The 22020-nt window shown below is 45.5% G+C and overlaps 3 protein-coding genes and 1 non-coding gene across 4 annotated transcripts; 1 reads left to right on the forward strand and 3 right to left on the reverse strand.

The window, feature by feature from the left end:
* Positions 1 to 981: 981 nt before the first annotated feature.
* Positions 982 to 3728, reverse strand: LOC133899636 (large ribosomal subunit protein eL34-like). The gene is made up of 4 exons (XM_062340660.1): positions 3586 to 3728; positions 3286 to 3365; positions 1406 to 1515; positions 982 to 1329 (listed from the first exon to the last, which is right to left on the reverse strand). Exons 1-4 carry the CDS (start codon positions 3662 to 3664, stop codon positions 1239 to 1241), a joined length of 360 nt encoding a protein of 119 aa, XP_062196644.1. The 5' UTR covers positions 3665 to 3728; the 3' UTR covers positions 982 to 1238.
* LOC133899827 (small nucleolar RNA snR60/Z15/Z230/Z193/J17) lies at positions 2019 to 2114 on the reverse strand. The gene has a single exon (XR_009906437.1). It is a non-coding gene; the product is annotated as a small nucleolar RNA snR60/Z15/Z230/Z193/J17 (small nucleolar RNA).
* Positions 3729 to 12633: 8905 nt separating the features above from the next.
* LOC133898481 (vesicle-associated protein 1-2-like) lies at positions 12634 to 16420 on the forward strand. Its single transcript, XM_062339197.1, has 8 exons — positions 12634 to 12825; positions 12955 to 13025; positions 13732 to 13813; positions 13915 to 14030; positions 14204 to 14368; positions 14460 to 14501; positions 14671 to 14748; positions 15968 to 16420. The coding sequence occupies exons 1-8, from the start codon at positions 12756 to 12758 to the stop codon at positions 16076 to 16078; spliced, it is 735 nt and encodes a 244-aa protein (XP_062195181.1). The 5' UTR covers positions 12634 to 12755; the 3' UTR covers positions 16079 to 16420.
* Positions 16421 to 16837: 417 nt separating this feature from the next.
* LOC133898480 (putative glycerol-3-phosphate transporter 1) lies at positions 16838 to 20219 on the reverse strand. Its single transcript, XM_062339196.1, has 3 exons — positions 20009 to 20219; positions 18075 to 19095; positions 16838 to 17936 (listed from the first exon to the last, which is right to left on the reverse strand). Exons 2-3 carry the CDS (start codon positions 19009 to 19011, stop codon positions 17374 to 17376), a joined length of 1500 nt encoding a protein of 499 aa, XP_062195180.1. The 5' UTR covers positions 19012 to 19095; positions 20009 to 20219; the 3' UTR covers positions 16838 to 17373.
* Positions 20220 to 22020: the final 1801 nt, after the last annotated feature.

Here is a 22020-nt window from a genome sequence, read left to right on the forward strand (position 1 = left end):
TCAATATGTCGACAGGAACGATTGATGGCAATGATCTCATCGAAGGTTGCCGAGTCAGCAGGGGCGGCGCTTTGATCATCACAGGCGACACATGAACAATGAAACCTATTCTAAGTATGGGTGGCGCTTTGAGAAGTAAGTCACATGTGGCTTCGCTCGCAGATACTGACGACTCCATAGCTCCGAGCACTTCTTCGCTCGTGGAGACCTACGGCTCGCTCGATAGCGCTCAGCACGCCTAGCTTCACTCGCAGATACCTATGGCTGATAGCGCTTGGCTCGATGGCGCCGCAATGGAAAAAAAATTGCGAAAATTGCGATGACTCACTGGCTTCCTGCTTAGAGATTAGATGGACCAGTATACGTGGCTCGAATTGAGAGGCGTGCCACAGGAGGTATGTGGAGCACACCTCCCGAGAATATTTTTTTCATCACCAGCATCGGTACTCTTAAATTCTGCCAAGCTGACAGCTGAAACTTATTTGGCACACCAAACTAAAGCAGTCCTTCGCAGTTTAAAAAGCATGTCCGGGTGGAAAGGGGTGGACGAGAATCAGGAACGTCGGACAGAGGTTTGATAGGCTAAAACATGTTTATATTTCTCTAAGAAACAATGCTATGCTAATTAACAGACCTTCCATAGATCTAGAATGGTAGATTCGCACCTAAAAACAATTTTGTACCATTTAACATGCCTCCCATGGATTTAGAATGGTAGCAGTTGAACAGTGACATCCTATCCCGACCCTTCTGCCACAAATACTCGTTCCTGCCACAAATCACATCCAACCAGACATGCATCAATGCTCAAGAGGTAAAGGTAATTTTGCCTTGTAGAGTTTGTTATGACGATCAAGGTACCTGCATAGTCATCTAAAGGCAACATGGTTGAGCTGACGCAAAATGCAACATTTGAACAGACATGTTATCTTAAGAGATTCCATAAACCGGATAAAAAACAGATAGAAACCACGCCCGAACTTGAAATAGTATAACAGGGACAAATGGCATTAGTGAAATATCTGATATCCTCATGGCCAAGTGAAACAACATTCCACCAAACTGGAAGTTCCAAAATTTGCACCTAAGGATCCACAAAGTAGCGCTCAAAATTTAAACAGTTGCATCACTCTCGCATTCTAGCACTAGAACCAGGATTTCCCAAACCCACAAGAAAACTTACTGAAACAAATTTGACAGACTTAACATTGTCACGAATGCCTATCTTGCAATAGCGTCTAACTCTTGGAGGCCTTGTCCTTAGTCTTTTGGATCTTCAACACCTTCTTCACAATCTTCTGTTCCTCAACCAAAAATGCCCGAATGATCCTGCGAGGTGTAGACAGCTTAGCTCACCATGTAATCAATGGAACAGATTGAACATACGAAGTGAAAGATTGGTCACCTCTCTCTAACTGCAGAACCAGACAGAACACCACCATACGGACGGTTAACAGTCCTCCGGTTCCTTGACAATCTGGACCTCTTGTACTCGGTAGGTCTCAGGTGTGGAATCTGCAAGTTAGCATATTTAATATATATATATATGAGAATGCATTAATACCGTGGCATTAAGAAAAGCAGCTGAATACAGCATACAAATGAGACACAAATTTGAACTTATTACTACTTGTAACAGCTGTCTATTTCCATTAATTAGCATGTTGTAGCTATTGCATATCCTAATATCCGATACAGCTATGCGTAGGAAAGAAAAGAACAATTCAACCAGGTTCGCTCAAAGAGGTGCATAGTTACAAGTCACATATGGAGGTGATGAATGCTCAACACAGAATGAAATGATAAAAAAAATCCCAACTATATAAATACAATTTAAGAAGCACAAGTTCCCAGAAGTAAGGGGTGTTATGAACACAACAGTCTCCTCTGAAAAATATACAGGACACAGAAAACTACATCCTAAAAAGATGAGACAGACATCATCAAATCAGTTCCGATTCTTCAGATTTTGTGGTAAACAAACATTCTTTAAGTTACCAAGATAAATTGGTTGGTCACAAGGTTGTCAGTTAGGAGCGAAAGATATTCAGTGTAAGCATAGTCATTACAGATGTAATCATTTGAACTATGCAACTGATCATTGTCCAACCTGACCATCCGAAGAGTGCACTACTGAAGATAGTACATGCAAAACAGACAACAGGAGCAAACAGACTGATTGCACAATGAGCGTTGCAAATCAAAACTAAAAAAATATGACAACGCTAAGGGCCTCATAGAAAAGGTTAGGTTTAATCCACATGAAAGTTTCAGACATATGCTTGTCATGTTTCTCGGTAATCATAGGCCCAGTAACATGTCAGAAACAAAGGACAGTACAAGCGCTTACTGCCCTGTGAGTTAATTAAATTAAAGAGATAAAACAAGTGCAGCACAGAAAGTTGAAACATAAAACTAGAACAGCAATTTAGAATATGCCAACAACAAAAACATACTTGTACTATACCAAATTTGCGAACTGAGCTTAGCTCAGTAGGGGTCCTTGTGGTGGAACCTGCCCACCTGGGTTCGAATCCTAGACTCAGCACGGGTGCTCACGTTTTCTAGGGATTTAATCCCGAGAGTAGTACATGCACATGTAGGTGTGTTAAGTGGTCAAAGCGTGTGCCCGCGCTACGTGAGGTTATGCCTCCAATTTTATTTAGACGTGTGAAACGGGTGTGAGTGTGGTGTGCGTGAGTGCGTCCTACTCGTACTCTAAAAAAATGACGATACATGTGTACCTCGGCACAAATTAGGACAAAGGAACTAAGAATTTATAATACCAACAACCAAAAAAATGCCTTAACGTGGAACATCTTCATCAACCATCAAATCTCCGATAAAATACTACATCAACAGAAGAACATTCAAGGGATAGAATTTTACTACAACTACATCAGATAAAAAGGAAACCAAAAAGGCATCATGAGATTAGGCAACACCCTATTACGGTCAGAACAGGATATTAAGGGTTGTAAGCCAATGCTGCAGGCAGTGCTTGGCTAAAAAAGGAATGGACAAAAGGCTCCAAAGAAATATCAAAGAGGGGGCAACTGTTTACAAAATAAGCTTTAAACGACAAAACTAAAACAAAGCGAAGAAAAGCACACCGCTCAAAGGCCTCATAGAGAAGATTAGGCTTAATCCACATGAAAATTTCAGACATATGCTTGTCACGTTTCTCTGTAACCATCGGCCAGGTGAATGACCCATACATACAACGGACACATGACATAGCAAACTAATGCAGGAAAGGTAAATAGAGAGGTGGGCAGTACGCACTCCTTGGATCTTCTTCCCGGTGACCGGGCATTTCGGGCCACTCGCGCGCTTGCTGGTGTACTGGTACACAAGCCTACCACCTGACCAAGAACACCACGAATCAACATCCGAGAAAAATAATACCCAGAATTAAACGACAACAGTGCGATATTCGTTGAAGCACATGTCGCAACTAAAACTATCCTAAATTCCACGCGAAGATCCATCTAGTTCCTAACCCAAACATGAGCAGCAAGAATCTTATCGAAGCGACCGGAAGAACGCGCGATCAACCACATGGGGCAGGGGAACTCGTCTCACCGGGGGTCTTGACGACGCGGGTCTGGTTGGACCTGGTGGCGTAGCTGTGCCGCTTCCGGTAGGTGAGCCGCTGCACCATCTCGCCGCTCCCGGGGCTCCTCTCCCAGCGCGTTTTCTCTCTCTAGCGAGGCGGCGGCGGGGGGGGGGGGGGCGGGGCAAGAAGAGGGCGGGTGGAGATGCAGGAGAGATTTTATAGGGCGGCTGGTGGGTCGGGTGACCTAGATCTTACGGTGGAGCAGCGATCTTCCGAGTGAGTGGACGGTTAGATTCGTTTCGTGGGATTATTGGGGTCGGTCCTCACTTGAGGTTGAACTCCCATACGTGGTGAAGATAATTTTTTTAAGCAAACCAGTATAACACACAGTCGTGCACGGAGCAAATGCTTTTTTTTCATCATGCCGGACGGCGCTCGTCCAAATGCTATCTTACCAAATTTCTAGCCTATATTTATCATCTAAATACTGTTGAAACCTGATTTTTATCGCACACAATAGTTCTCATTGTGAACAGTAACTATGAGCTAAAAAGGAAAAAATATGTCGATTTTTTACATGCTCTATAAGTCCTTCGCTGGTTACAAGAATGTGGGTCTATCTAAGAGCTTGAGGCTCTTTGTTTTTTGGCTGGGACTAAGCTCAGCCTTTCTTATAGTATTTCTCTTGTGCGGTACTCTTCGTGTCCGCTTTTGGTCTCTGTTGTGCTATTCTTCGTCTCTTGTTCTGTTGCTATTTCTCATCGTCGATCGATCGGTCGGTCCCGTCTTGCTTCTGTGCCGCCGGCTGCTTTAAGTATCCGCCGGTCGAAACATGCCCCGAACGGAAGGAGGGGGCACGAGTTTTGAGACGCCATAAATGGAAAGGGCGTCATCATTTCTTCTGGGCGAAGTGACCGGGGGTGAAAAATACGTCGCACGCCCGGTCACCCGTCACCATAAATGCCCTGGCAACGGGCGCCGTGGAGAGAGCCCATCGGGCAGCCGCAGAGCAACCCGGCGTGCCCGTCCTGTCTTGTTCCCCTGCCACAGCAGCGCGGCAGACGGAACGCTTTGATCCTTACGACGTTATCCCGAGACAAGCCGGATGGTACGGGACGGGACCCGTGCAATTAATGACCCCACGCCTCTCTGTCAAAACATGGCAGGGACTGACGCTGAGCGCGACGGGAGCAGTTGGAGGCGTCAGGCCACGCACGCTCATTAAATGCGGTCTCGGGCCTTTGACCGGTTGACACCTCATTGGTAGACCCCTCGGGGGTCTTTCTGGGTCGTCGGGGTACCGAGTGCTCGGGGGTACTGCTTACATCCCCGGGCACTCTCTCCCGAGAATGCATTTCCTTGTCCTCGGGGTGCCAGGTGCTCGGGGGTACTGTTCACATGCCCGAGCACTCTCTCCCGAGCACTCCCGCTCGGACCCTCAGGGAACCGAGCGCTCGGGGGCTGCCGCGTGCAGCCCCGAGCACTCTCTCCCGGAACTTAGCTCTTCTGATCGTCGGGGGACTAGGGTGCTCGGGGGTGACCGTATACCTCACCGAGCACTTTCTTCCCGGTACTTGGATTCCGTGGATCATCGGGGAACTGGGGTACTCGGGGGCCACCGACCGTGGCCCCGAGCACCTTCTCCCGGGACTTGATCTTTTCCCATCCTACAGGAGAGGCCTCGTGGGATGACGCCATGTGGCAGATGGCTGGCCTGGCCTTGGAATTCGGGGACCCCTGGTTCCTGATACACCGACAGTAGCCCCCGGGCCCATTGGCAGGCGATGGCCCAGAGACTGCGGATGGGCCCTTCGTCGCGAACGAGGCCGAAGCCGGCACAGACGCCACGTGGCGAGCTTTCAGAAGGTGGTCCCTTCGGTTCGGGCCTTTGGTACGGCCTAACGGGGAGCTGAATGGACACGCGTCCACACAACTCCCGAAGGGTATGACAACGAGACGGGCGGTGCATGATGACAGAGCAGGCGGCACGCGCGGCAGTTGCGCAAATCGAGGAAAATATGCCTGGCAGCTGCTGACACCGTACGACCTGTGGGAGACTCGCCTGGCAGTTGCGTCGATCGAGAAAACCGTCCCGCCGAGTGTGCTGTGGCAGGAGACGTTTGAATTCCCTGAGGTATAAAAGGAGGAGGGGAGCGAACCGCCCTCCTCTTTACGCCATCTCGTGATCCAGCCCTTGCTTTCTTCACACTCTTGAGCCCTTAGAATCTCCCTAGGCGATCAGAGCACATCTTCCTCTCCACCGTCCAGACCATCTCCCCCCCCCCCCGCCCCCCGACGAAATGCCGAGAGCTGGAGGAAGCCGCCGCGACAGGACTCCAGATGGCGTGCTGCCGGAGTCTCGCCTGACGAACGAAGAGGTGGCGGGAAAGATCAGGAAGTTGTTGGTCCCCGAGGACCAGCAGGGGGCCCTGGTGGTGACGCCGGCGAGCTTCCCGCTGGCGACGACCCGCCCGGGGTGCATCGTCCTGTTCACCTCTTTCGTGGCAGCCGGGCTGGTGCCGCCGTTCTCCACGTTTTTTCTTCAAATCCTCGACACCTACGGGATTCAGCTGGTGCACCTGAGCCCCAACTCGGTCGTCATCCTGGCGGTCTTCGCCCACTTCTGCGAGATGTTCGTGGAGGTGGCGCCGTCAATGACACTCTTCTGTCATTTCTTCGAGCTGCGATCTGCCGAGAAGAAGAGGGGTGAACGCATCGGGTTCCTGCGCGACGCCGGGCTCACCTCGGTGATGGTGGTGGCGGACTTCCTGCGCCGCCGCTTGGCGCACCTGCGGAGCGGGCCCGGCCCTGCTGGCTCTACACCGAGCCTGAGGACATCACTCGGACCCAGATCGGCGCGGACTGGGACCTGGGCACGCCGGAGTTGAAGGGCATGCTCCGTGTGGTGACCGGGGTGGACGAGATGGGCCGGGCGGAGCTCCCGTGGAAAGAAATGGCGCTCTGCGCCAATCCTGAGCGGGTGGCGATCCAGGCGAAGCTGCCAGAGTTCGACGCCCAGGGGTTGGTCGACCGGTCGAGGCGCCGGAGTCCCGAGGCCGCTGAGATCCCCGGGTTGGGTGAGGCGGCCGGCGAGAGGGCCGCAAGTGGTCCGGCGCGGACTGGTGGCCCGGGCGCCGCGAGCGACGAGCCGCAGGCCAGCAGTGGGGCCGCTGCGGGCAGCAGCCGCCGCACCGGAGGAGGAGGCACCGCCGGCAGCGGAGCGGCGCCGGCGCCGGAGGACTGGGGGAAGCGCCCCCGGCTCTTCACTCCTGTGCCGGAGTCGCCGTCGCCATCGGCGGGGGCGGCATTTGCGGTTCTGGAACCGCGCCTTGTTCGGATTGGGCCCGATCCAGCACCCGGAGACCACGCGGTGGCCCCGCAGAACCCCCAGCGGAAGAGGAGGAGGGTGGACTCCGGGCCGGCGCCATCGAGCCCGGAGTTCAGGATTCCGACAGCACGATGGCAGTACCGAAGACACACAAACGCGTAAGTCTTGTCCTTCAATCTTTCTTGGGCGTGCTTTGCCCGAACCAAGTTCTGGATTTCGATTTTGATCTTTGTCCTTCTTCTGCAGGCCACCCACGGGCGCCGCTGAAGGCCAGGGGCGACCGAAGGCGCCGAGGCCAACGCCAGCCCCCGAGCCGAGCGCGCCCGAGCCGAGCACACTGGCGGAGCCAGGGCTGGCCAGCGCGACGGCGGAGACGGGGCCAGCGGACACGGCGGCGGAGACGGGGCCGACGGACGCGGTGGCGGTGCCGGGGCCGACGGGCGCGGCAGCAGAGCCGGAGCCAGTGGACGCGGCGGCGATGCTGGGGCCGACGGATGCGACGGCCTTGCTGGGGTCGGCGGACGCGGCGGCCGAGAGGGGGCCGGCGGATGCGGCGGCCGAGACAAAGACCTTGGTGGCGGCGGAGCCCCACAATCCCTGTTTGTCGGCCTTGGTGCTTAAGAGCTACTATCCAGTCCCTATCTCCGATGGCATTACAGATGATATGAGGCATACGATAGGGTATCGATGGATGCATGTCAGGCTGAGATAGAGTCAAAAGTAAGACCATGATAGCTACTCCTGGGTGATCAGTGATTTAGATGTCCTTAGCGCCGATCTCGTGGAGTGAGACCCATGGTGTATGGCATGAGTGACCGAAATTGTGACTGGAGGGCTCATCGCATCATATTATTAGCGTGACTCAGACTTATGGATGACCAGAGCTTTTTGTTGTACATGAACGATGTGGAAGTATCTTCTTCTAAACGTGTACAGAGATAGTTTAGGTACCACCATGTGGTGCCAGTACCTCCCCCACAAGATGTCGGTCGGGTGCACAAGTGTGTTGTTGTAGGTAGCATTAGTATCTTAAGTGATCCATATTAATAAATTATAACTATTTATGCCACGAACATGAGGAGCGCATAGGGGTGGAGGCATGCGAAACTGGGCATCCGTGAATGCCGAGCACCTACAGTGGTGGACAAAGTCAGCCGTGATGGATGTCGTCATTCCTGCTGGACAATACAATGACACCGCGTACTTAGAGTACCTTTTATGGTACCATCTGCATGGATACCACCTTACTTAGGGGACTTGTAGAGTCGACCCCAAACCTTTTCCCGAGGATTATGCCCGCCTTCTTTATGTTGTGGTAAGTAATGCGGTACTTATAACGATTTTTATTGGTTAAACCTCCGTATTACCGACATGACCATCATCTTATACAGACTGAAGAGACATACAAGATACATACGAAAGCAGAGCAAGCTTGTGGGGAAGCAAGCGGATCACCAACGTGCAGGGATCGAAACCCTCTCCATGACTATATGAGAATGAGAGGGTCCCTCTCCTGTCCGCTATATGTGGTCTAAGTGGTTGTGCCTTGCATTGGAGGGGGTATGACCCACAGCAGGCACTTGTCTAGTGCCTGTGATGAACCTGTTTGGGTACAGTCACGAGAGACACGTTCAGCTTCAATGCATCATGAGGAGTACACTCAGGCTCCTGCAACCGAGCAGTGTACACTGGGTTCACATACCCTGAAGTGGGCACAACCTTCTCAGACTACACTGACACCTCTGCCTGTAGCATCACCTCGTCATGAGGACGTCATTGATTGCACGCAGCAGACGCCTGACTGTAGCGGCACACATGGTTTTGTCTGGGCTGCTGCAATGCAGGCCGCTAGCTTCACTGAGCTCCTCAGCGCACAATATCCCTAATATCCTGATGCACCTAGGGGTTTACAGTGGTACCAGCAGGGCGAGCCTTCGGCACACTGGACTCCATCGGAGCACGTTCTAGGAGTGTCCATACTGCTGCATGAGGATCATTCTTCATGGTACATGCAGGGTAGAGTTAGTGGGGTGGGATACACGTTCGATGAGGATCCTACAGGGTAGGACGATAATGATGACGAGCAAGGGAATACATGGCAGGGGCCAGCGTAGGCCACTGGGATGAGGGCCACATACTCGCTAGACGCGTACACTCCTAGGGATTGTGTGTGTCATCGTCGTTGAGTCGCTAGTGCAATTGTTCGATACACTTGTACTTATTAATGATGCATATATTTTTGACCTTACTATCATAGTCATTTCTATTATGTATTATTTATTTATTGTTAATTTAATTATTTTTAATTTATATAATGTTTGTCAAATAGTTCTGGCACATAACTTTATTTGTTAGTTATTTATTAAACTTAGTCACATATTAATTATGACATTTAATACTTGTTTAATGTTTCTTAATTAATCAGGGATTCGTGCTTTCATGAAGAGCTATAATATTGCAATGAAGGATCAATAAATCTACGACGAGATCTTCAAGTACAGACTTTTTATAGACACCTACAATGATCTATATAACACTTAATGCCTCCTTGCAGGTTGTGCATGAAAAAAGGATGATCCCTTCAAGTAGAACAACCTAATTCAAGTTGTGGCCAAATTTTGTGAAAGACTCTTCTGTTCTGCGTTAACTGCTTCGCTCCAACATGTAACCACCGAGGACCTTAGGACCCTCTTGCACGAGCAGCGTCAAACGTATCTCAGGGTGTGTGAACTGACCGACCATCCTTCTATTCTAGGTTTCTCTAGGAAGTAAAGAACGATAGTGATATTGCATGACCAGTATGCATTCTACATTCTGGTTCGTAATTTCATATATGCTCACCCTACTTATCTTTTTTTCATTGATTCAAATGCTCTTTTATTTTAGGCATTTTCGAAAGACACATAGTTGATCAACAAAGATATCACAAACTTCTTGGTAATGTATATACTCTTCGGTAGGGGTGTCATGCTTGGTTCGTGTAGAAGACGATGACAGTTAGCGAACCTAAGGGGTACAGAGGCGCCATCTACTACTCATCCAGAAAATGGCAAGGATGATGAGGATAATGGTTTCATGCCCCCCAATGCCTCAACGTTCTGGCAGCAGTACAAGAGAAGGTTTAATGATCACTGCAATAAGATGTTCACGCACTACATCGAGATGGCGTATAACCGACAAGGAAATATGATATGCTACTACCGTGATAGTTCAAGATGATGATGATGATGACAATTTCATGCCACAATGACCCCTCCTTCCAAGGCCTCCATCTCCGAAGGACATTGATGATCCTGAAAATTATGGTGAATTTGCTGGTACATATCCTTACAACTTCCAATTACCATCTCAGAGATGACAACTATCTTACTCTAATAGTATTGGTTGGCACAACTATTATTCTTCCGCTAATTTGTGTCGCCACTTTTCTTCGCCATCTTGAGATGATTTAAGTATTCAACATCTATAGACTATGCACTATGCAAATATCTGACATGACTATTTATTTTGTTTACTTTTCTATTTTATTAGTTCAGTTCGATGAGTATGTGGTTAGTGTTTTATATTAACATACTATGTTATAAATTATTTGTGAACTTTAGATCTAATTAATGTGATGGTAAGTTTATTATATTAACGTACTATCTAAGCACAATTTTTTCTAACATATGAAAAGTATTTGTGAACTCATATTTTGGACATGTCAATGCTTATGCTAGTGTTCTCTTGTGACTAATGTTGTAGCACGAGTACATTGAAGATTGGCATAGACTAGGGTTGTATCACCAGCATCTCAGTGACTAGCATTAATTGCAGCTTTAGCATCAACCATGTGATTGTATGAACCATTCAACCTCGGGTTGTGCTTGCTTTAGGATGAATGCTTAAAACAGGCTTTGACTTTGGATTAAGATCAAAGGGATAGATGTTACTTTTGCACCTATTCAAAATCAATAATTTTTATAGGGAATACTTTCATAGGATTCTATGCTTCCATACAGAAACAACAATAACTCATTGTTGAACTTTTGCAGAATGAAATAACCACACCAAGCAACATCTTTCACAGGGAATATTTGCCAAGCATCAACGCCACAACTTTTTCAGCTTTCACAGGGAATTTTATACTTCAGCCCCCAGCTAAGCCCGTGCACTTAGTCCATGCACTAGCCTCCAGCCACCATAAATAACCCACCCTCATATATGGATAAACCACTCATTCCTCAGCTCTCTCAACTACAATGTCTTCCTCAGCTCCATCAAGCTCACACAAGAAACATTAGGAGATTTTCATTCCTAGGGTGTCGAACCACCGATGTACTTTTGTTGCGGACCTTGTAGACTTCACGAGTACTAGAACATCTCCTACACATATGACATATGCTTTTTCATGTGTGTCAACCATCAGTACGACAAATCTTGATATGGACCATACGAGTACCCACCGATATAGCGACATATATCATTAATATGGCACTATCCGTACGATTTCATGCATTGTCTTACTAATCACCACTCTTGTTTTATTTGTTCAATATCCTCCACCTATCTGTGACTTCATGGAATGGCTGGACATGGAGCAAAATACGTACCGGAAGCGATGGGTCGATATGAGCATGTGGTGGAGGAGAGAAGCGTATGAACGTCGGGAGTATGAGCAATAGTAGAAGGAACTACAGCTCAAATGTCAGAATGAGGAGCGTATGAGGAAGGCAGCGAAGAAGCATGCCACAGCTGAGGCATGCGAAGCAGAAAGGGAAAGGAAGCGGGAGAGGGCCCGTTGCGCTAAAGCGGAGGGTCCCGATACCCTGCGAAAGGACAAATATCCTAAATGCACTCAGTAGAGAGTATATATTGTAACCCAATCTACTTTCATTCCTTAAGGCATGTTTGGTTTAGCAGCGGCATACTATTAAATTAGTCTTTAGGCATACCGTACATACCGATATTTGTTGTCGTCATCTCTTTATGGTTATGGTCCATTCGCACAACAACAAAAACTTCATATCCTATGTAATATTTATGAGCGTATATAACTTCTGTATCGAGTTATATGATAATCATATTTCACAACTATTATTATTCGACAAATTAAAATTTATATTATCCCAACACTGCTTCACTAAAAAGTTACTTATACATACAAATACATTAAATGAATAATAAAATGTTGCTAAAATTGCGTTCAAATAAATTTACACAAACTAACTCATCCAATTCCTTTCTTTATTTATTCGCTCGTGCTATGATAAAACAAAGTTATGCTACTACACTCTATTCAGCCTCACTATCTCCAGTAGGTACTGCATTCTACACAGAGAAAAAATATTAAATGACACGCACTCACTTATCAAATTACTTTATTTATTTATTTGCTCATATCCTAATAAAATAAATTTGTGCTACTGTACTTTATTCAGCTCCAAAATGACACACGACAAAACACAACGTAAGCGACGAAACGACACAGCTAGCCTGTATTCAACAGCTGATATGTCAAATACGGCACTATGTATCATATTCGGCACACAGAGTGATAAATATGGTGAACAATATCATATTCGTCAACTCAAATGCTGAACACATGTCTAACCTATCTTTTTTTGTCTTAGCTAGTGGAATATTTTTTTTTATATTTGAGGTATCGAATACAGATAATAAATTTGTAAATACATATATATTATTTATTTTAATAAATACGATGAGTTTATTGCATATTTCTGGATTTTTACTGGGAAACCAGAAACAAACTCTTTTCTTGCCCCGTCACACCGCTACCCCTTCCATTCGCTCTCCTCACCCACCGCCCCGAGATCTTCCCCTTCTCGCTCCTCGCCCCCTTTCTCTCTCCATTTCTTTGATCCGGCAATGGCCGCCACCGCTCCAGCCACCGCCGGCGAGCTCCTCCGCATCGACCCCCTGGAGCTCCGCTTCCCCTGTACGCCTCTCCCCTTCCCCCCGGTTTATTCTTTTCTTTGTCTTTCGAAAAGATCTTTTTTTTCTTTTTCCTTCCTGCCGGCGTGGAACGATTGGTTCGTGACCTTGTTGATTTGTTCTTGGTGAGCAGTTGAGCTGAAGAAGCAGATCTCGTGCTCCATGCAGCTGTCGAATCTCAGCGACGACTACATCGCATTCAAGGTCCGTTTGTCCTTCGCAGAATTTTTTTAGGTGATATTTCCCATGTGAATGATCTTAGAACCGTGGAAACGGATTGATACCTCGTTCTTTGGGGCTGTTGTGTTGCTTGTTGGATTTGTGGATGGCATTCTTAGTAATCCGTTTTTCCATGAATCGCATCATCGAATTTGACCTGGTAGCTGTAAAAAAAAAGGGATCTTTCAGACAGTTCTGCAACGCTATGCCTATAAATTGGACGTTTGCGTACATTAAAGGGCGATTTGCACGATTCAATCACCTTAGATTATTTATTTCTTCTGTAGTGCATTTATATTGCTATGTTGTTCATCACTTGGCAATATTAGTTTTCTAATATCTGTATGAAGGTTTGATACTTGGAGGTTGGAGGGGTCATTGTTTTCCTATGGTACCCGAACGTTAAATTGTAGTTAAGTGTCCCATTCAAAAAAAGTTGTCGTTTGGTTGGGCATTGTGATTTAGTTACCTGTTGAAATTTGCGATGATGTTATTTCTTTGTTTCTCTTGACATTGTCACAACTCACAATGGTTAGTGTGAAGCCTTTGTGTTGTTTAGCTGCTTGATAAAGCTCCTGGAATCCTGGAATTATTAAAGCTATTTGTAATGCTGTGTCTGTCTTCCAATCTGGAAAAGAAAAGCATGGATTCAAGGAGGTTTTGTTGCTTATATCAATTTTATTTGTTTCAGGTGAAAACTACAAGCCCAAAGAAGTATTCGGTGCGGCCCAACACAGGGGTTGTCTTGCCACGGTCTACTTGTGATGTTGTTGGTTTGTGACTCTTGGCATTTAGAAATTTACACCAGTGATTTGTATATGGCCAAACCAACCTCTGTTAAGTGCTTTTTATGTATTTATCTGTACTGTTGCAGTGACAATGCAAGCACAGAGGGAGGCCCCGGCTGACATGCAGTGCAAAGATAAGTTCCTAGTCCAGAGCGTCGTTGCACCCCCTGGTATAACTGTGAAGGATGTCACAGGAGATATGGTAATGTTTTGTTTTTGTAATATGTTTTATTAAGAATCTGTTGAGCACTACATATACAAGGATAAGGGCATCATTGCAGGAATTATTTTCTTGGAGCTGTAATCTTTTTCAAAATTGACTTTAGTGGCACAGTATACTAAAATTGTGTATTGATTGTGGTGATGGCTTGACAGTTTACAAAAGAGTCTGGGAGTAAGATGGAAGAGGTCAAGTTGCGAGTGACCTATGTTGCTCCTCCACAGCCACCTTCTCCGGTGCCGGAGGAATCAGAAGAAGGTTCGCCATCTAGGGTTTCTGAATCAGAAAACGGAGATGGTTCTGCTGGCGGATTCACCAGAGTTAGTTACTGTGACTGTTGAATCTTTACCTACCCGTTTTCTTGATGGGATGGTAATTTGTTTTGATTCTGAGATAATTGCACTATTGCAGGCACTGAGAGAACGCATTGAGCCACAAGAAAAATCTTTCGAGGTCAGTTTTTTTTCCTGATAGTATGAGGTTTCATAATGAATCCACTGATGATTTGATTCAGCCAAAATTCTTTTATTGTCTACCATTTTTAATTGATAGCTGGCATCTTTTGTGCTCCGCTTGTTTCCTCTAGTTTTGTCTCTTATGGTCTTGAGTGTTTGCATTGCAGGCTGGAGCTTTGATTTCCAAGTTGACCGAAGAAAAGAACTCTGCAATTCAACAGAATCATAGACTTAGACAGGAACTTGTGAGTGCAGCATTGCATTTTATCTTTCTAGCCTATTGTAATGTAGCTTCGTATGCAAATATTGTAAGTTTAGGGAGCGTATCTAGCACAAACCACCCATTAGGTGATATCTTTAACCCATTTTTCATATAACTTTCTGAAATGGCCATTTGGAATTTATTCCTTTTTGTTAATACTCCATGATCAATCTTTTATCACCGACCGTTCTTGTTGCTTGCTGATGCTACTGTAAGCTTACCAGCTCAATACTAGTTCCATAACATTTCTTGCACCCCTTGCTGATGCCACCACCTACAGTATACATTTTCAAAATCATTAGCCCCTCTTTATTTTTTGTATTTTGAAAGATCAAAGTAGTTTCCTTTCTTCTATTAAACTTAAACTTTATGTGTTGAGTTATTTCTCTAAGCAGTTGATGAATTTATAATTTTCTGTTTTGAATCTTAAATCAGATCCTATATCTGGTTAAGAGCATTATTATACGCAATTTCATATTTTGTGTCTATGATCCACTAAGTAAAACGGAAACATTGCACAGAGAACTACCCAAAGAACAATTTGTCTGATCCCAGACTTCTGGAATATCAAGAATTTTTACTTCTGAGAAACGACATCTGCCCTTATTATAGGAATGCCATTCTGTATGCTATAAACCCAGAATAACTAGTATGATTCTTAGAAGAAGGTAGCTGAACTAATGAGAATACGTGGGATGTAACCTGAGCCCAGCACAAGAAGCTGAATCTAAGGGTTTCTGTCTTCTGGGGTCCTCTTAGAAAAAAGAAAGTGCATTCCTGACCTCGGGGTTTGTAATCTCTCGGTGATGACTGTGATTAATAATTTCACTCACAGAACACCCCATGTAACAAGTCGTGTATTCTAGTGGTCTTTTAGGCCTTTGCATGACAATCTGAACTCTTCTTTTTTGTGGTAAGAACACGAGCATGAGATTTAATAATTTGTGGTGCACTAATGAATCCAATACAAAACGGGATGCTAAGGTAGTCTTCTTCAAAGCTTAAGAGTTACGCACAGTGGCATGCAATGAGGCTTTATGTTATCTTGACTATCCTAAAAGATATAGTGCACATAAAGTACTATTCTAGGATTAAGGTTACGAAAAACACAGACCTGTATCACGAACAATTCTTTTACCGGCCTACATTTTTGTTGAGAATTTGGGGTTCATTGTTGTCATTTGTTTCTATTCATGTGGCAGGATTTGGTGAGACGGGAAATCAGCAAGAGGCGCGGAAGAGGGTTCTCCTTCATAGTTGTTATAATTGTTGCTTTCATCGGCATCTTCCTGGGCTATTTGATGAAGTCATAATTCTTTCAGTCTGTTTCCTTTGGCCATATCAAAGGCAACTGGACTTCATTCTTGCAAGTTATGTTTGGGGATTCAGAAAAGACCATCCATATCAGATGTCGTGAAGTTCTCATTTCTGTTTTGTCAATATAGGAGTTTGTGAGAAATGATGAGCCAGTTTAAGCTTTTTTCTTTTGTTAATTTCGTTGGGTGAGTCGTGCGCTTTGCTGATGCTGTAACTTCAAAAACGCACTAGTTCTTTTTGTTCAGTGTCTTGTCGGTGCGAAATTGTCTTGTAATGTTACATATGTGCTGAGCATGGTGCAGAAATCTGGTTTGTGACAAAGTGATCTACGGTTCCTATATCTGGAGGAACAAAGTGATTTTCCTTGTTTAGGAAGAAAATATCTACCACAAACAATTTTTGAACGATTATTCTCCCTGTGCCTTGTCATCAATGCAATTCAAGTTGATACAAAGATGGTGCTGCTGATGGTGCAATTGATTGTATTGCCTTAATCCCATGTGCAACTGGAATCTGGTGGTAAATACCCAGAAAATGTCTCAGCTCTTTTCAGTTAAGAGAATATGATACATGTATTGCACTTCATCAGTCCAGCAAATGAGTGCTTAGAAATTTCAAAATTTTGCATATAGTCCAGCAAATAACAAAACATTGTAAATTTGATGGATACAAACTGATGATTACTGATTATATTTCAAGGAGAAACTGAGAACTGAAAGAAACATGAACATTAATGTTTGCTGAATCAACAACACTTTCCTGAAACCTCAATTAAAAAATTTCGTAATTTCCTCCGCATACTGTTTACATGTAACAAAGGAGGCCAACATTCCCAGCAAATGCAGAGTCGGCCAATCCAGTATCATCTTGTACGAAGGGAGTTCCCTTTTATCTACACTAATCAAAACAACAATAACATACAAGCTTTACATATCTAGTAATGCAACCAACACAGGCCCAATATATTTACAAGGCGCCTAAAAAGAGCCTTGGGCTCTGCAACTTTTAAGGTGTATTCATCTCTATCTTCTAAAGCTGAAAACTAATCTAAGCACACACTTCTATCTTCTGCTGCCTCTATACTTGAAGAGAAGAAAAATACTATCTGAAGCTGCACTGAGCAAGTCACTCAGCAGCTACATCTCTTTGCCTTTTTTTTCGGTCTCAGATCAGAAGTGATTAAGAAAGGTGGTGAGAAGCGGGAACTGCAACTTCTTGCCAGGCACTTTCTGGAACTACAGAACTCTAATCCATAGTGCATCAACCTATCTCAAGCACAACCAGATTGCACTTACACTTCATCTGAGTAGCTACCTTGTGCATCAGTGGCGTTCTTGCTCACATTGGGGGCCATCTTTCCTCTTAGCTCGGCGCATACAAGCTGTGTCAAGAGGAGCCCAGCAAGCAGAGCTGCTGCCATCAACATTGTGAACACAGCACTCCAGCTCTGAGATGAGATGTATCCAGTCAGCAACGGCCCGATGGCAGCACCAACAGACCCTGTCCCGTCAATGATTGCTGTCACAGTGGCCAGAGCTCGAGAATTGCCGTTCAATGAGCTATGGGTGCCAAGGTCAGCTGACACTGCAGTTGTGATCAGGGCATAAGGGCCATTCACAAACATGCCAGTGATGAACATGAGGCAAATGTTCCACATTATCGACATGCTTCCATATGTGCGGTACAAGAATAGGGCAGGTATCGCACAATACATGAAGCTAGCTGCTGTGACTGCTCGTGCATTTAAGCGATCGGAGATGTGACCGGCAATCACTCCTCCCAACACGCCACCAACATCAAAGACTGTTGATAAGCTGCCAGCCATAGCATCGGAGAGGTACTCACTGCCAATAGCTGAAAAAAGTAAAGGTCCATTAGGAAGAAAACTTTGGAGGGCAGTTCCAGTTATCGAAAGAAAAGGATGCCAATAGCTACTGCACATCAATGGAAAACGATGTCACAAAGGTTTGAAGGTTGAACAAGAACACTTACGTGTATGGGTGATGTAGAATGGTAACCAATACAAGAAGGTATATGCAACCAATTTGGAGAAGAAGAGGCAAAGAGCAAATGGTGCAACTCCAGGAATCCTCCACGCCTCTAAGAAACCTACTGCCTGATGTTTCACTTCTTGGCCTGGTTCCAAAAGGGGCTCCTTCACAGTATCCTTCTCACAGTTTATTTCCCCACCGTCAATGCCTATTTCCATTACTTCAGGATTAACCGGCAAGAAAATAAATACTATCAACCCAACAAAAGCCATGATAAGGCTAGGGATGGCAAATGACCATCCCCAGCCAAACTTCAGCAGGAATGCAGCAAGCAATGAACCGGCTATGTTCCCGATAGAAGTATGTGCATTCCATATTCCCATGATTAGCCCCCTCTTGCTCTTCCCAAACCAGTTTCCAACAACTGCAACTACTGAAGGCCATCCAATAGATTGAAACAGACCAGAAATCATCTGAATAACCAAGAAATAGTAGAAGCTGTGGATATTCAGCCAATATCCAGCACCAAAGAGGGTAGTGAATACGGCAGTCCCAAGCATGCCAATTGTCAAGAAGATCCTTAAATCCATGCGGTCACCAAGATGTCCCGCGAAGAACATCCCGATAGAATACACAGCAAGGAATGCAACATCAATCTCACCAAGCAATGCTGATCCATCAACAGTGTTAAATGGCAACCAACCAATGTTAAGAGTGTTGCGTGTGTGCAATCGTCCCCAGTGAGAAAACCCAACCTTTGTCTGGGGATCAAGTGCACTCTTAACAATGCTTGTGATCTTCCGGGCCATATGAAAGCAAGTGTATGCAAAGAATGTGAGGACCAGGACTAGTGTCTGGTATGTTCTTAGCGAATTGGCACCTCCAAATAACCGAAAACCTGGAGGTTTCCTACTCATCATCCCATGAGACTGAGCCATGAGAACACAAGATTGCTTGTAAAGGTCACAGTGCACTTAGCGCCCGAGCAGAAATACACTTCTTGATGCAGGAGTGATCACCACCTGAAAGCATCAAAGAAGGATGTAGTTAAGACAATGGGCAAAAGTAGTACATCAATTGCATACTGAGAATTGAGATACACAAGCGAAGCTATACACCCCTTAATTGGTAACAACAATATGCACTCATGGTGCGAAAAGGATTAAAACCCACTGATACAATGCAAGCTTGTACTAATATTTCAGTTGAACTTAGACGTTGGGGGAAATTGATGCATCGAACGATCCAAAGCGTCTCAGCGTATTTTAGGAAGGAAACCAATCCAATTTTTTAGTAATCTGATTCAGTGAACACAGGTGCAAGAAATCCCCTAAAGCACTGAAAAGCAGAAAGTCGTTGATCGTGATCCCTATAATAACAAAGGACACAGCATCTCTGACTTTGATCATGCACAAATTACTCATTTTGTATCTCCAAGATCTCGAACTAATCAAAATTTTATCAAATTAGTGCTCCTGTTGACCCCTAATATTAGTCCAACTGCATTCCGTAGTAACCAATCAACTAAGACTTTTTAAAACCTGCACAGGAACGAAGTTTCCAAGTGGATGCAGGTAAAAAGCTGATTTTGACATATTGGCTCCAATGCCCTTGCAAAGATTTCACAAGTCCAATCAGAGGACCTAAACCATCCTATTTCCAATTCAACAACTATGATATCACATCTGACGTCTCCCGATTCAGGGACAGAAAAAAGCACCTTATCCCATATTCCCATCAATCCTTGACCAAATCATCCCTCAGTTTCCATCCAAAACCCCCTAAAACCATTACAGTTCTACGCAATTACACACCACCAAATAAAGAACCAAAATTTATCCCACAGAACCAACAAACAAGCTAGGACTGAGCCCAGGATCAGCAAGAATCAACACTGAATCGAGAACAGAACCGGGGTTCGGATAAAGCACGGACCTTCTCAGAGCGCGAGCCTTCCGAGGGCCCGCCGATCTGCGCCGGGCAGCGGGTCGCAAGATCAGGGGCAGCTACTGCGCGGGGATGGATTGGACCCGGTGCAAATGCGCACGCAAGCGACGAAATCACGCAATGGGGAGGAAGAGAAGGGTGTGTGCGTTTCTTGGTGTTTGTCCTCGAGGCCGCTTTGGGTGGTGCGAAGTCTCCAAGCGGGGGCTTGCGCCCATTTATTAGAAGCTACGTCGAGTTTTTCCTACATATTTACGGTGCTGCCCTGGACCTAAATACCCTTTGCTTTGGTGCTCCTCTGGGAAATATAAGGGTAAGTTTGGATAGAAGCAGCCAAATATTTGCTTGTCCAGACTCAGTTGTTGGCTGTTATTTGGAGTCAAACTAAGTTTTGGCTCATCTAGTCCCAATTTTGGCTCGTCCAGCACGGAAAACATCTGCCAAGTATTTAGCACATCACCAACTTGGCAGGGCAGGGCAGGACTAGGCTGGGCAGAGTCCAAACATGCCCTAACTAGTGGTGAAGCCACATGGGGACTGGTACCCCCAACGACGCTGCCATGCTACTTGCTATACTACTATGGGAAGTTGAAGTTGTCGCCGTCGATGCGCTCCCAGGTGTTGGCGGGCGGGCTGATGTAGACCTAGAGTAGCAACACGGTCATGGTGATGAGTTCTGATCAGACGAACACGATGCCTTAGGAGGCCCTTGGCAAACTGGTAGAGGTGGCACAACACCCAGAAGTTGAAGAAGGCATCACCCAAAAGCTTGCTCCATTGCGTGAACTCGATGTATAGTGTGCGCGCCAACACCACCGCCACCGTCACTGCGTTCACCATCATGATCGTCACGTGCGGCACCATCAGGAAGCTCCACCGCACCTCGCAAAGCTCCGCGAACGCGTCCTCCTCGCTGTCGTCCTCCTTGCCCGGCTTCGATGTCAGTGTGGAGGAGATGTCCATGCTAGCAATCACCTTGAGCAGGCCCTGCAGCACCGCGGCTAGGTGCACGCTCGTGCCACCGATCACCTAGAACTGCTCGTTGTGCCACCACTCGTTCAGCGTGATCTCGGAGAAAAGATGTGTCTCCTATACATCTCCTCAATTCAACCCCAATCTCCCATCTTGTGATCTACAATTATCTTTTTTCTTTTTCTTTTTGAGATGCGATCTGCAGTTGCTCAACCCGTTATGAACTAGTTGAATGTCGTCTGATAAGTGACCATGCAACTAATTTTAATTACTAAACTCTCATCTTGTTTACAATTTCAATGTTATTCAATCAAGATTCTCCATCTTACTCCGATTGTTGTAGACAATGGTCACATTGCCCCTATGTCTAATTCTGGCTTCGCCATTGGCCCTAACTGACACAACAAAATCAAGGCTACAAGATATTATTTTTAACAGGCATCACGATTCACAAAGGATTAGTTCAGCACTGACAATTTTGGTAAACAGGGACCAGGGTAATTTGGTCAAAAGAAAAAAAAACACCCAAACTGGATAGCAGATGGGTTCAAAGTCCTATCCGGAACTTGCCTCGCATCCAGTGCCCTTTGCACGTTGGAGGTCTCGATTTTCATGTGTAAGTTCAGATGGGAGCACAAGGATATTTCAAAATTTTGGTGTGCCTTTGACCTTTGAAAAATTCCTACTACACAACCCATGCTTTGAGCAATTCCTATTATTCTAAAAAATACTGCACAACATTAAAAAATTATGTGCCTCATGTTTTGGGTGGTCTCACTTTTTTCATAAAAAGTGAGACCACGCACATAATTTAATGATGTCATGGTTGCCAAATTCTGCCAAGTTTTATAAAGACTATTGTGCAATGAGTGAATTCTTTTTAAATTAGTTCAATATATTTTGTACTCCCTCCATCCGTCAGTGTAAAGTGTATTTTAATTTCAAGAAGTCAACCTTAGCAAGTTTGGACCAATAATTTGTCAAACCATATGCATATTTAGTATGCAAAAGTTACATCAAAATAGATTCTT

Source organism: Phragmites australis, chromosome 18, assembly GCF_958298935.1.
Source record: "Phragmites australis chromosome 18, lpPhrAust1.1, whole genome shotgun sequence".
Classification (NCBI taxonomy): domain Eukaryota; kingdom Viridiplantae; phylum Streptophyta; class Magnoliopsida; order Poales; family Poaceae; genus Phragmites; species Phragmites australis.